At 53.5% G+C, this 15,706-nt stretch overlaps 1 protein-coding gene across 3 annotated transcripts in view; it reads right to left on the bottom strand.

The window, feature by feature from the left end:
- The window catches only part of LOC144949247 (tropomodulin-1-like), a 17,970-nt gene extending 3,348 nt beyond the window's left edge, over positions 1 to 14,622 (bottom strand). The window contains exons 1-7 of one of the 3 annotated variants that reach the window (XM_078879155.1): positions 14,360 to 14,622; positions 5,504 to 5,635; positions 4,887 to 5,043; positions 1,850 to 1,966; positions 874 to 957; positions 258 to 388; positions 1 to 12 (exon numbers count right to left, since the gene is read on the bottom strand). The exon at positions 1 to 12 is cut by the window's left edge and continues 96 nt beyond it. In XM_078879155.1, the coding sequence (XP_078735281.1) occupies positions 1 to 12; positions 258 to 388; positions 874 to 957; positions 1,850 to 1,966; positions 4,887 to 5,043; positions 5,504 to 5,626 (624 nt within the window). In that variant the 5' untranslated portion in view covers positions 5,627 to 5,635; positions 14,360 to 14,622. Of the gene's footprint in view, positions 13 to 257; positions 389 to 873; positions 958 to 1,849; positions 1,967 to 4,886; positions 5,044 to 5,503; positions 5,636 to 12,683; positions 13,021 to 14,330 lie in introns of those variants that run through there. The other 2 variants (XM_078879154.1, XM_078879156.1) reach the window with 2 other exon arrangements.
- Between the last annotated feature and the right edge of the window lie 1,084 nt (positions 14,623 to 15,706).

Raw genomic sequence — 15,706 nt, 5'->3', positions numbered from 1 at the left:
GATCGGGATGCTCTGTGGGGTCGAGCGGCCAGATTCAAGTCACCATCAAGTCACCATCAAGTCACCATCAAGTCACCATCAAGTCACCTCTGAGTCGGCTTCAAGTATACCCAAGGCATTCTTGTTTCAGATTCACCCGTAAATCCCCCTTAGTCACACCGAATCACCCTCCAGTCATGCTGAGAAGACACCGAGTGTGGGGAGCCCTGTTATGGTGGGGGGGGGGGGGGGGCCTGTGATTGTGGGGGGCCGCTTGCCTTGATGTTGTTGAGGTTGACCTCCTGGAGGCGGGGGTCGTTGTCACGGATACGCTGCAGCGTCGCCTCCACGTCCGTGGGGTTGGGGGGCTCTTCGGGCATGGGGCGCATGGGCTCGGCGCGCACCACACCTGTGCACACACACACGTACACACACTCATGTGAGCACACACACACTCATGTGAGCACACACGCGTACGCACGCGCACACACACGTGTACGCACGCACACACACACGTGTACGCACACACACACGCGTACGCACACCCACACGCGTACACACACACACACACGTGTACGCACACACACACACGTGTACGCGCACACACACACAAACCCAACCTCCGATCGCCACCAAGGCGCTTGTGTGCGCATGCGCACACAAACACGTACGTACATAAATAATATTTTTTTTGCGTTCATGCAAAAAAAATTACATCTCAGTCGCTCAAAATGAGTTGCGTCGCATCTAAATCCCAACACATTTTAAGAGAGCACCCCCAGCGACAGCGGTCCCTGTGCGACACCACGTGACTCGGCCCTGCGTGCAGGCCGTGAGGACGATGGTGACGGCGATGAGGGTGATGAGGGCGATGAGGGCGATGATGCAACTCACTGCCGATGCCGTCCGCGTGGCTCGTCCCCTTGTGGGCGCTGTAGTACTGCGGGGTGCTCACCAGGGTGTGCATGCCCAGGATGGCTGCGGGTGAGGTAGGGGTCACAGGGTCACCACGGGGCATTCGGTCACAGAGGTCACAGAGGTACACGAGGGTCATGGGGGGGCACAAGGCAGCGTAGAGGTCAGAATGGCTGTCATGTGCACACAGGGTTAATGCATGCGTGGTATTTGTGTGTGTGTGTACGTGTGTGTGTGTACACGCATGTGTACGTACAGCCGTCGTCAGGGTGTGTGCGGTGCGACACATTGGGGTGTGTGGCGTGTGACGTGTCGTGGTGTGTGCGTGTGACGTGTCGTGGTGTGTGCGTGTGACGTGTCGAGGTGTGTGGCGTGTGACGTGTCGTGGTGTGTGCGTGTGACGTGTCGTGGTGTGTGCGTGTGACGTGTCGTGGTGTGTGCGTGTGACGTGTCGTGGTGTGTGCGTGTGACGTGTCGTGGTGTGTGCATGTGACGTGTCGTGGTGTGTGCGTGTGACGTGTCGTGGTGTGTGCGTGTGACGTGTCGTGGTGTGTGCGTGTGACGTGTCGGGGTGTGTGCGTGTGACGTGTCGGGGTGTGTGCGTGTGACGTGTCGTGGTGTGTGCGTGTGACGTGTCGTGGTGTGTGCGTGTGACGTGTCGTGGTGTGTGCGTGTGACGTGTCGGGGTGTGTGCGTGTGACGTGTCGGGGTGTGTGCGTGTGACGTGTCGGGGTGTGTGCGTGTGACGTGTCGTGGTGTGTGCGTGTGACGTGTCGTGGTGTGTGCGTGTGACGTGTCGTGGTGTGTGCGTGTGACGTGTCGTGGTGTGTGCGTGTGACGTGTCGGGGTGTGTGCGTGTGACGTGTCGGGGTGTGTGCGTGTGACGTGTGGGGGTGTGTGCGTGTGACGTGTCGAGGTGTGCGTGTGTGGTGCGACGTGTTGGGGTGCCGCTGACCAGCGATGTCGCACAGCTCCACGTCCGTGGCTCCGGACAGAGCCTCCTCCAGCTCGGGGTCCAGTGCCATTTTCTCCTCCACCGGCATTGGTTTCACCTTCGGGACAAACTCCTTACCTGTGCACAGGTGAGCGCCGGGTGGGGGTGGGAGGGGGGGAATTGGAGAAGGGGGGGGTGTGGGGGTGGCAGGGGTCAAAGTGCAAAGCGCCTCCAGATACTCGCCCACTGATGTACGTGGACTTTGTCCGACTGTCCGTGATTCCGTGCGCTGATGAGCGAGGCTATGTACTCCGGAGAAAGCCCTGGAGGCTCTCACAACTCATCCTTCACGGGGTTCCTGGCGAGGTTACGCAGGGTGGGGGGGGGGGGTGTGACGTTTCTGCTGCCGTGTGTAGGGGCATCACCATTCCTGGGCCCTCCCCTAGGTCGACTCGGCCTCAAATGAGGCGCTCGCACACTCTCGCCCGATTACGCCGACAGAGAAGGTGGTACGGCACGTGGACTGACGCCGTCTGTGTGGAGGAGGAGGAGAAGGTGGAGCGTTGCCCTCTCGCGCACGGGGGAGGGGGGGGGGTTCCCTCCGGGTGCTCCGGTTTCCTCCCCACTTGTATAATAATAATAACAAACACTCATCACTAATTAGCCGAAACACATCTTCTAATTAAAACCCAATATAGCAGGACCCTCCTGTCCAGGCCAGCGTGGCACATCGCACAAAAGGGGGGGATGGGTGGACGGCACCACGGCCAGCCGCCTTGTCTCCCCATTGCTGATGTGTACTCCACACGGCCGCCGCCACCACGCACAGACACGCACATTCGCGTCGACGCACAGACACGCGTGCACAAGTCGACGCACAGACACGCACATTCGCGTCGACGCACAGACACGCGTGCACAAGTCGACGCACAGACACGCACATTCGCGTCGACGCACAGACACGCGTGCACAAGTCGACGCACAGACACGCACATTCGCGTCGACGCACAGACACGCGTGCACAAGTCGACGCACAGACACGCACATTCGCGTCGACGCACAGACACGCGTGCACAAGTCGACGCACAGACACGCACATTCGCGTCGACGCACAGACACGCGTGCACAAGTCGACGCACAGACACGCACATTCGCGTCGACACACAGACACGCGTGCACAAGTCGACTCACAGACACGCACATTCGCGTCGACGCACAGACACGCGTGCACAAGTCGACGCACAGACACGCACATTTGCGTCGACGCACAGACACACGTGCACAAGTCGACGCACAGACACGCACATTCGCGTCGACGCACAGACACGCGTGCACAAGTCGACGCACAGACACGCACATTCGCGTCGACGCACAGACACGCGTGCACAAGTCGACGCACAGACACGCGTGCACAAGTCGACGCACAGACACGCGTGCACAAGTCGACGCACAGACACGCGTGCACAAGTCGACGCACAGACACGCGTGCACAAGTCGACGCACAGACACGCGTGCACAAGTCGACGCACAGACACGCACATTCGCGTCGACGCACAGACACGCATGCACAAGTCGACGCACAGACACGCATGCACAAGTCGACGCACAGACACGCGTGCACAAGTCGACGCACAGACACGCGTGCACAAGTCGACGCACAGACACGCACATTCGCGTCGACGCACAGACACGCGTGCACAAGTCGACGCACAGACACGCACATTCGCGTCGACACACAGACACGCGTGCACAAGTCGACGCACAGACACGCACATTCGTGTCGACACACAGACACGCGTGCACAAGTCGACGCACAGACACGCACATTCGCGTCGACGCACAGACACGCGTGCACAAGTCGACGCACAGACACGCACATTCGCGTCGACGCACAGACACGCGTGCACAAGTCGACGCACAGACACGCACATTCGCGTCGACACACAGACACGCGTGCACAAGTCGACTCACAGACACGCACATTCGCGTCGACGCACAGACACGCGTGCACAAGTCGACGCACAGACACGCACATTTGCGTCGACGCACAGACACACGTGCACAAGTCGACGCACAGACACGCACATTCGCGTCGACGCACAGACACGCGTGCACAAGTCGACGCACAGACACGCACATTCGCGTCGACGCACAGACACGCGTGCACAAGTCGACGCACAGACACGCGTGCACAAGTCGACGCACAGACACGCGTGCACAAGTCGACGCACAGACACGCGTGCACAAGTCGACGCACAGACACGCGTGCACAAGTCGACGCACAGACACGCGTGCACAAGTCGACGCACAGACACGCACATTCGCGTCGACGCACAGACACGCATGCACAAGTCGACGCACAGACACGCATGCACAAGTCGACGCACAGACACGCGTGCACAAGTCGACGCACAGACACGCGTGCACAAGTCGACGCACAGACACGCACATTCGCGTCGACGCACAGACACGCGTGCACAAGTCGACGCACAGACACGCACATTCGCGTCGACACACAGACACGCGTGCACAAGTCGACGCACAGACACGCACATTCGTGTCGACACACAGACACGCGTGCACAAGTCGACGCACAGACACGCACATTCGCGTCGACGCACAGACACGCGTGCACAAGTCGACGCACACACGCACATTCGCGTCGACACACAGACACGCGTGCACAAGTCAACGCACACGCATGCACGCACGGACACAGACACGCGCGGCATGGTCGGCACGCGCTCTACGTTCCGCGTCGCTGCTCCCGGCTCCGCGATTTATCACCGAGTGAGAATCATGGCCTCTGAGCAGCCCCAGCCTCCCGCGATCGTAATCGTAACTCACGGGGACACCCTCTCGCCTCCCCCCGTGCCCATCCCGACAGGCATAGGGTCGCTTACGATAGCGACTCCATCTTTCGTAATCATCTTGCAACCACATCGTTAAGTTTGCATGCAGTGACACCACTTGGTTGTGATGGTCATTATAATTAAGCCCAGGCCCTCCCCTCCTCTCCCCCCTCCTCCTCTCCCAGCTCTCCCCCTCCTCCCCTCACCCTTCTTCTCGCCGGTGAAGGGCACCAGGTCCTCGCGGTCACGGTGCTCTCGCGCTTGCGTCTCCAGGAAGCGCAGGAGCTCCTCGCGGTTGAACGGCGCCGCCGGTGCCTTTGTTGTCTGGTCCTTCTGTCGGAACGCGGCGGGGAGCAGCGCGTTCTGTGGGGAGGGAGGAGAGGAGAGGGAGGACGAGGCAAGAGAGGATAGGTAACAAGCAAATGTTCCGCCCTCCGATTGTTGGTGGGGTTTATGGGTAATAACGATGAGACCGAGTAGCAGTGTTAGACGGAGCCACCCTCCTCCATGTCGGTGGCGTCTCTGAGAACGCTTCACACGCGACAAGCGACTGGCATCTCATCTCAATGCATTTCCAAGGAGCACCCCCAGTGGCAGATGTCCCTGTGCTGCACTATGTGACTCAGCACCTAGCCTGCAAGCGGCATTAGTCAAGCAATTTTTTTTTGGCAAATTTGGATCATGATTCCGGCACACAATGGCGTAGCCATTTCAATTTAAGTCAGGAGATCTTTAACTACTTTAGTGCGGATCCATGTCCTGCAGATCCTCTCTCCCCGTGCCTCTCTCCCCGTGTCTCATGTCTGGGTCTCCGGCGTCTCACGTCCGGGTCCATGTCCTGCAGATCCTCGGCCAGCTGCTTGAGCTCGTCCGCCGAGAGTCCGCTGAGCATCGACTCCGCGTCCACATCCTGGCCTCGGCCCGGCACCGTCCTGCGAGTAGCCATCCTGTCAACCTGCGGGGGAAGATGGGAGGGCGGCACGTGGGGGTCACTTTAGTAGATGCACAGTGATGGCGAGGTCACGGATCACCGGGCGGCGGTGATGTCGTGGTAGTTAAGAGCCGGCGCGCCAAGTTGGTTAACCCGATGCACCGAGGCAGAGGCTGTAACGCGCCAGCTTCTCGGCGCTCCATCGCTCGGGGTCCCTTTCACAACGGCGGTGGCCGCCCTCCCCCCGACACGCTGCTTCTCGAAGACGGGAAGCCCCCAACGAGCCACACTTATCCAGCAGTGGGCTGACACTGCTGGGGGGGGGGGGCGGCCGGGAGGGGGAGTGGGGGGCAACATCCCAGGCTCGGCTGCGTCGAGGGCTCAACCTGGCCCACGGCTTGAGGCCTGTTTCTCATTAACAGCCCCGGCCTGGGGGGGGGGGGGTGCTGGGGGGGGGGGCGTGTGAACACAAAGTTTTGGGCGCAGTGCCACGCAGCTCGCCGCCGCACAGAGGCGCCCTCCAGTCCGATGCAGAACCCTCGTCTCAAACGAGACAGAACCCTTGTCCTATCCGATACACAACCCTCATCCCATCCGAAACAAAACCCCCGTCTCATCTCATACAGAACCCTCATCTTGTGCAATACAGAAGCCTCATCCTCTCCGCTACACGACCTGACCTGGCTGAGGTCACACCTCATCACATCTCATCACATCTCATCACACGTGGGTGCTCGCATTACAGTATTGATGAGGAGCACCATCTCTCGCTCTCACTTTCTCGGTCCGTTCCTCTGTAGCTCTGCCACGCTCTCCCTCGAGCAGAGCGGACAGCGTTCCACCCCATGGGCATCGCCAATTCACTCGAGATCCATGCAGCCACCCGCTGCGGCCCGGCTCCCTGCAGCCAATCACACGGCTAAGGCAACTCGACTCCCAGAGACTCGACTCCTTTGATCTCAAGTAAACTTCACATCGAGGAGGGTCTCAAATCAACTTCCAGAGACTCAGCTCCCAGGGACGACTCAGCTCCCATCGATGGACCTCGCTGTTTCCTCCCTTCCGGTCTCCCCCCTCGACCCCCCCCCCCTCGACCCCCCCCCTCGACCCCGTGATCCCTGTTCCTCCCATCCGGTTAATTTCCCGTCCAGAGGCCTCGCTTCCCACGTCGGATTTTCTCTTCCGTGCTGCCTGGGGGCAGTGGTGTCCAGAATGCACAAGGGGCATGGATGTAATGCCCTGGGAGTGTAGCAATGCCCTGTTAAATACACTTGCCTGGCATGTGTAGCAATGGATTTGCACTTCTAAAAGTGGTCTAGAACATGTATCAATACCCTGACACATGCACCATTGCCCTGGCATTTGTATCAAAGGCGTTACACGCACCCCTGTCCCACTTCTCGACTCAAACACAACTCATTATTCATCATAATAAATTCACACAGTTGTAATTGCACAACCTCTCACACTGTAAATACACACACTTTCATCCAAAAGACAAAGATCCCCCGTGTAGCCTTAACAGGCTGTTGGGGCAAGTAAAAACACACAGAGACAGGCCTTGTGCAAGTAGCATATATGGCTCAACGCAGGGCGTGTGCACGCGTGGGGCTGTTAACAGGCCACACACACGCGCACGCTTATTTTATAAATTGCTTATTTGTCCATCAGGAGGTCCTGCTGCATTGGTTTTCTTTATTTTAAGACGTGTTCAGCCAATCGACGACGACTCGTGTTTATTATTATTACTCGTGGGAGAGAAACCGGAGCCACTGGAGAAGACCCACGCGTGCGCGAGGGTGCAACGCTCTATCCCCCCCCTCCCACACACACCACAACACACACCACAACACACACACACCACAACACACACACACCACAACACTCACACAACACACACCACACCACAACACACACCACAACACACACACACCACACACACACACAACACACACACACCACAACACTCACACAACACACACGACAACACACACCACACACACACCACACACACCACACACACACACCACACACACACACACCACACACACACCACAACACAACACACACACACCACAACACACACCACAACACACACACACACCACAACACACCACAACACACACACACCACAACACACACCACACCACAACACACACCACAACACACACACACCACAACACAGCACACACCACAGCACAACACACAGCACAACACACACACACCACAGCACACACCACAACACACACCACAGCACAACACACACCACAACACACACCACAGCACAACACACACCACAACACACACCACAGCACACACCACAGCACAACACACATCACAACACACACCACAGCACAACACACACCACAGCACAACACACACCACACAGCACAACACACACCACACCACACACCACACCACACACACACCACAACACACATCACAGCACACACACACCACAACACACACCACAACACACACCACAACACACACACACCACAGCACACACACACACCACAGCACACACCACAGCACAACACACACCACAACACACACCACAGCACAACACACACCACAACACACACCACAACACACACACACACCACAGCACAACACACACCACAGCACAACACACACCACAACACACACCACAGCACAACACACACCACAACACACACCACAACACACACCACAACACACACACACCCCACACGCTGTACACACAATGGAGTGCCGTGTCTGTGGAGACCACTCCACTCTTTGTGTTGAACTTCAAAGGGGAATTAGGCCCCGGGACATCGTCTGACAGGCTCCACACTAAACTAACACACTACACAGAACTAACACACTACACAGCACTAACACACTACACAGCACTAACACACTACACTAACACACTACACAGCACTAACACACTACACAGTACTAACACACTACACAGTACTAACACACTATACAGCACTAACACACTACACAGCACTAACACACTACACAACACTAACACACTACACTAACACACTATACAGCACTAACACACTACACAGTACTAACACACTATACAGCACTAACACACTACACAGTACTAACACACTACACTAACACACTACACAGCACTAACACACTATACAGCACTAACACACTATACAGCACTAACACACTACACAGTACTAACACACTACACTAACACACTACACAGCACTAACACACTACACAGTACTAACACACTACACTAACACACTACACAGTACTAACACACTACACTACACTAACACACTACACAGTACTAACACACTATACAGCACTAACACACTACACAGCACTAACACACTACACAGTACTAACACACTACACTACACTAACACACTACACAGTACTAACACACTATACAGCACTAACACACTACACAGCACTAACACACTACACAGTACTAACACACTACACTACACTAACACACTATACAGCACTAACACACTATACAGCACTAACACACTACACAGCACTAACACACTACACTAACACACTACACAGCACTAACACACTACACAGTACTAACACACTACACTACACTAACACACTACACAGTACTAACACACTATACAGCACTAACACACTACACAGTACTAACACACTACACTAACACACTACACAGCACTAACACACTATACAGTACTAACACACAACCCAATACTAACACACTATACAGTACTAACACACTACACTAACACACTACACAGCACTAACACACTACACAGTACTAACACACTGTACAGCACTAACACACTACACAGTACTAACACACTACACAGCACTAACACACTACACAGCACTAACACACTACACAGTACTAACACACTGTACAGCACTAACACACTACACAGTACTAACACACTACACAGCACTAACACACTACACAGTACTAACACACTGTACAGCACTAACACACTACACAGTACTAACACACTGTACAGCACTAACACACTACACAGTACTAACACACTGTACAGCACTAACACACTACACTAACACACTATACAGCACTAACACACTATACAGTACTAACACACTATACAGCACTAACACACTACACAGTACTAACACACTGTACAGCACTAACACACTACACAGTACTAACACACTGTACAGCACTAACACACTACACTAACACACTATACAGCACTAACACACTACACAATACTAACACACTATACAGCACTAACACACTATACAGTACTAACACACTATACAGCACTAACACACTACACAGCACTAACACACTATACAGTACTAACACACTACACTAACACACTACACAGCACTAACACACTATACAGTACTAACACACAACACAATACTAACACACTATACAGTACTAACACACTACACTAACACACTACACAGCACTAACACACTACACAGTACTAACACACTATACAGTACTAACACACGACACAGTACTAACACACTGTACAGCACTAACACACTATACAGCACTAACACACTATACAGCACTAACACACTACACAATACTAACACACTATACAGCACTAACACACTATACAGTACTAACACACTATACAGCACTAACACACTATACAGCACTAACACACTATACAGCACTAACACACTATACAGCACTAACACACTACACAGCACTAACACACTATACAGTACTAACACACTACACTAACACACTACACAGCACTAACACACTATACAGCACTAACACACTATACAGCACTAACACACTACACAGTACTAACACACTACACTAACACACTACACAGCACTAACACACTACACTACACTAACACACTACACAGTACTAACACACTACACTAACACACTACACAGTACTAACACACTACACTACACTAACACACTACACAGTACTAACACACTATACAGCACTAACACACTACACAGCACTAACACACTACACAGTACTAACACACTACACTACACTAACACACTACACAGTACTAACACACTATACAGCACTAACACACTACACAGCACTAACACACTACACAGTACTAACACACTACACTACACTAACACACTATACAGCACTAACACACTATACAGCACTAACACACTACACAGCACTAACACACTACACTAACACACTACACAGCACTAACACACTACACAGTACTAACACACTACACTACACTAACACACTACACAGTACTAACACACTATACAGCACTAACACACTACACAGTACTAACACACTACACTAACACACTACACAGCACTAACACACTATACAGTACTAACACACAACACAATACTAACACACTATACAGTACTAACACACTACACTAACACACTACACAGCACTAACACACTACACAGTACTAACACACTGTACAGCACTAACACACTACACAGTACTAACACACTACACAGCACTAACACACTACACAGCACTAACACACTGTACAGCACTAACACACTACACAGTACTAACACACTACACAGCACTAACACACTACACAGTACTAACACACTGTACAGCACTAACACACTACACAGTACTAACACACTGTACAGCACTAACACACTACACTAACACACTATACAGCACTAACACACTACACAATACTAACACACTATACAGCACTAACACACTATACAGTACTAACACACTATACAGCACTAACACACTACACAGCACTAACACACTATACAGTACTAACACACTACACTAACACACTACACAGCACTAACACACTATACAGTACTAACACACAACACAATACTAACACACTATACAGTACTAACACACTACACTAACACACTACACAGCACTAACACACTACACAGTACTAACACACTATACAGTACTAACACACTACACAGTACTAACACACTGTACAGCACTAACACACTATACAGCACTAACACACTATACAGCACTAACACACTACACAATACTAACACACTATACAGCACTAACACACTATACAGTACTAACACACTATACAGCACTAACACACTATACAGCACTAACACACTATACAGCACTAACACACTATACAGCACTAACACACTACACAGCACTAACACACTATACAGTACTAACACACTACACTAACACACTACACAGCACTAACACACTATACAGTACTAACACACTACACTAACACACTATACAGCACTAACACACTACACAGTACTAACACACTACACAGCACTAACACACTACACAGCACTAACACACAACACTAACACACTACACAGCACTAACACACTACACAGTACTAACACACTACACAGCACTAACACACTATACAGCACTAACACACTACACAGCACTAACACACAGCACTAACACACTGTACAGCACTAACACACTACACAGTACTAACACACTACACAGCACTAACACACTATACAGCACTAACACACTACACTAACAGACTGCACCAACACACTGTACCAACACACTGTACTAACACACCACACTAACACTGTACCAACACACTGCACCAACACACTGTACCAACACACTACACTAACACACTGAACCACTGTACCAACACGCGCGACACTCACACACGCCCCGTGTACACTCTACTGTAATAAACACAATATACTAACACGACACTAATGTAGCAGGTACTAACAACACATACACACACACACTACTGTAATACACACAACATACTAACACACACACACTTCTGTAATAAACACAACATACTAACACTGAGCACACACACACATGACACTAGTGTAGCACTAACACACTCACACGACACTAGTGTAACACACACATGACACTAGTGTAGCACTAACACACTCACACGACACTAGTGTAACACACACATGACACTAGTGTAGCAGTAACACATCACAAGTCTCAAGGCCGCGTTCAACGCGGGGCCGCCCATTGCGAAACCCGGGAGGCGCCCGGAGCCGAACCCCGTGGCACTGAACACCACCCCAACCACCCACCTCGGGGGTCCCCCCACACCCCCCTGGGGGGTCCCCCCTCACCCCCGTGGGGGTCCCCCCCCCCCACCCCGGGGGTCCCCGAGAGCCCCCGAGGGGTCCCGGCACCAACCAGGGGTGGTGGTGGTGGAGGCGTCCCGACGAGAAGAGTCCCCCGAGCGAATCCCGCAGGGAACCAAGGGGGTGGTGATGGTGGTGAGGAGTGGTGGTGGTGAAGAGTGGTGGTGAGGAGTGGTGGTGGTGAGGAGTGGTGGTGGTGAGTGGTAATAATGATGATGGTGGTAATGAAGATGAGGGTGTTGGTGTTGAGGAGTGGTGGTTAGTGGTGGTGTTGGTGTTGTTGAGGAGTGGTGGTAATGATGGTGGTGGTGTTGGTGTTGTTGAGGCGTGAGACGCAGCAGCAGCAGCGGGGACGACTCGGTGCCCCGCCCTCGCCTCTCACAATGGGGCCTTCCGCATTCCTCTCTCACGGCGCTCATCGTCACCCGTGGCCACGGCGGCGTGATGATGGGGAGGGGTGTGTGATGGGGGTGGTGATGGTGGTGATGGGGGTGTGATGGTGGTGTGATGGGGATGTGATGGTGGTGATGATGGGGGGGATGATGGTGGTGTGATAAATGGGGGTGTGATGGGGATGACGGGGGTGTGATGATGGTGATGATGATCGTGTGATGATGGTGATGGGGGTGTGATGATGGTGTGATGGGAGTGTGTGATGATGGTGATGGGGGTGTGGTGATGGTGATCGGGTGATGATCGTGTGATGCGGGTGTGATAATGGTGATGTGATGATGGGCGTGGTGTGATAGTCATTGTGGTGATGCGGCAGGTATGATGGTGGTGATGGTGGTGATGATGATGATAGTGTATGATGGTGGTGATGGTGGTGATGGTGATAATGGTCATGCGGGATAATTTTTAAGATGGGGTAATAATGGGGATGGGATGATGGTGATGGGGGTGGTGTGATGATGGTATTTGATATTGCCACGATTGTCATAGCAGTGATGATGAGGTGGTGGCAATGTTGATGAGGGTGAGAGTTATGGTGGTGATGATGGGGCTATTGATTATGATGGAGGGAGCTGTGATAACGACGATGATGATGGGAGGGTGGAGGTGTGATGGTGGTGATGATGGGGATGTGGGTGGTTGGTGTTGGTGGTGATAATGGCCTGACATACAGTGTGACATGTCAATACAGTCTACATATATACTGTAGCAACACGACCATCATTCTCGCGATTATTGTTGATGATGAATTGTGATTGATCTCAGGCTGTGACGGCTGATGCACAATCACCCGCACGCAGCTGCCCTTACTGATGCTGCCCTTTATGATTATGCTGCTGATGGTTATGATGATGGTTGTGATGGTTATGATGATGGTTGTGGTGGTTATGATGATGGTTGTGATGGTTATGATGATGGTTGTGATGGTTATGATGATGGTTGTGGTGGTTATGATGATGGTTGTGAAGGTTGTGATGGTGGTTATGATGATGGTTTTGATGGTTATGATGATGGTTGTGATGATGGTTGTGATGGTTATGATGGTTATGATGATGGTTGTGATGGTTGTGATGATGGTTGTGATGGTTATGTTGCTGCTGTTGCTGCTGCTGCTGCAGCGATGCTGCTAATGGTCTCCTGCTGTTGCTGCTGATAACGAGACGCTGGCGATGATGTTGATGGTGAACTAATTATGATCATGAGTTGTCGCTGATGGTAACATCAACAACAATTGTGATGAGCTTACAATGTTGGTGGTTGTGTGACGTCTCGTACCCAGCGAGGAGGCAATTGATCCGGGCGCGGCTCCGTGCAGTGTGTCTCTCTCCCTCCTCACTCTCCCTCCACTCTCTCCCTTGTCTCTCTCCCCCTTCACTCTCCCTCCACTCTCTCCCTTGTCTCTCTCCCCCTTCACTCTCCCTCCACTCTCTCCCTTGTCTCTCTCCCCCTTCACTCTCCCTCCACTCTCTCCCTTGTCTCTCTCCCCCTTCACTCTCCCTCCACTCTCTCCCTTGTCTCTCTCGCCCTTCACTCTCCCTCCACTCTCTCCCTTGTCTCTCTCCCCCTTCACTCTCCCTTCCTCTCCCCCCTCGCCTCCCCTTCGTCTCTCTCTGCCTCTCCCGAACTCTCCCCCTCCCCGTAGCTCTCCAATCTCCCTCTCCCGCCTTCACTTCCCCTTATTGTCTCTCTCTCTCCCCTCTTCAGTATCCTCTCTCTCTCCTCTCTTATACTCTCCCCTCTCGCTCTCCCCACGCTCTCTCCCTCTTAAACTCTCCCCCCCCCTCTCTCCCCCCTCTCCCCACGCCCTCTTTCTCTTTCGCCAGTTCCGTTCATCCCAAACGCGGGGCGACATCGCCACCACGTGGAGAGACAGGGGGAGACAAGGCGGAGACACGGGGGGGGGACAAGGGGAGACAAGGGGGGGGTGGACAAGAGGGGGGCACGGCGGGGGGCAAGGGGGGGGGGCAAGGGGGGGGGAGACAAGGGGGGGGGGGGGAGACAAGATGGGGGGACAAGGGGGGGGCAAGAGGGGGGAGACAAGGGGGGGGGGGGCAAGGGGGGAAACAAGGTGGGGGCAAGGGGGGGGGCATGGTGGGGGCAAGGGGGGGGACAAAGGGGAGACAAGGTGGGGGCAAGGGGGGGGGCAAGGCGGGGGACAAGGGGGGCGAGACGAGGGGGGGACAAGGGGTGGGACAAGGGGTGGGGGCGAGGGGGGGGTCAAGGGGGGGGCGACAAGGGGATTGCGGAGTAAATAGACGCGGGGAGTCGGAGAGAGACTGAGAGTCACCGAGTGAGTGAGTGAGACACGGGGGCGGCTTGGGTGGGGGGCGGGGGAGACGTGGAATGAGACACGGAGACACGAGGAGACCCCAGCACACACATGCACACACACACACATGTACACACGTGTGTGTTGCCGTATTTTGTGAGAGAACGTTGGGGTGCGTCTTACAATCCGTATGTGTGCGTGTGAGCACCTCCGTCCGTGCGGTTTTATTGACCCCGTGCACAGCGTCTTGGGTGCGTCTTACTTTCCGAACGTCTCATAATGTGGGGAGAGTTCGGTACTGGTCAGTGAGACCACTGCCCAGAGAGACCAGGGGGCACGAGAGACCCGATAGA

This window comes from Lampetra fluviatilis, chromosome 53 (assembly GCF_964198595.1).
Source record: "Lampetra fluviatilis chromosome 53, kcLamFluv1.1, whole genome shotgun sequence".
Lineage (NCBI taxonomy): Eukaryota > Metazoa > Chordata > Hyperoartia > Petromyzontiformes > Petromyzontidae > Lampetra > Lampetra fluviatilis.
This window is presented reverse-complemented; position numbering and strand designations above follow the sequence as displayed.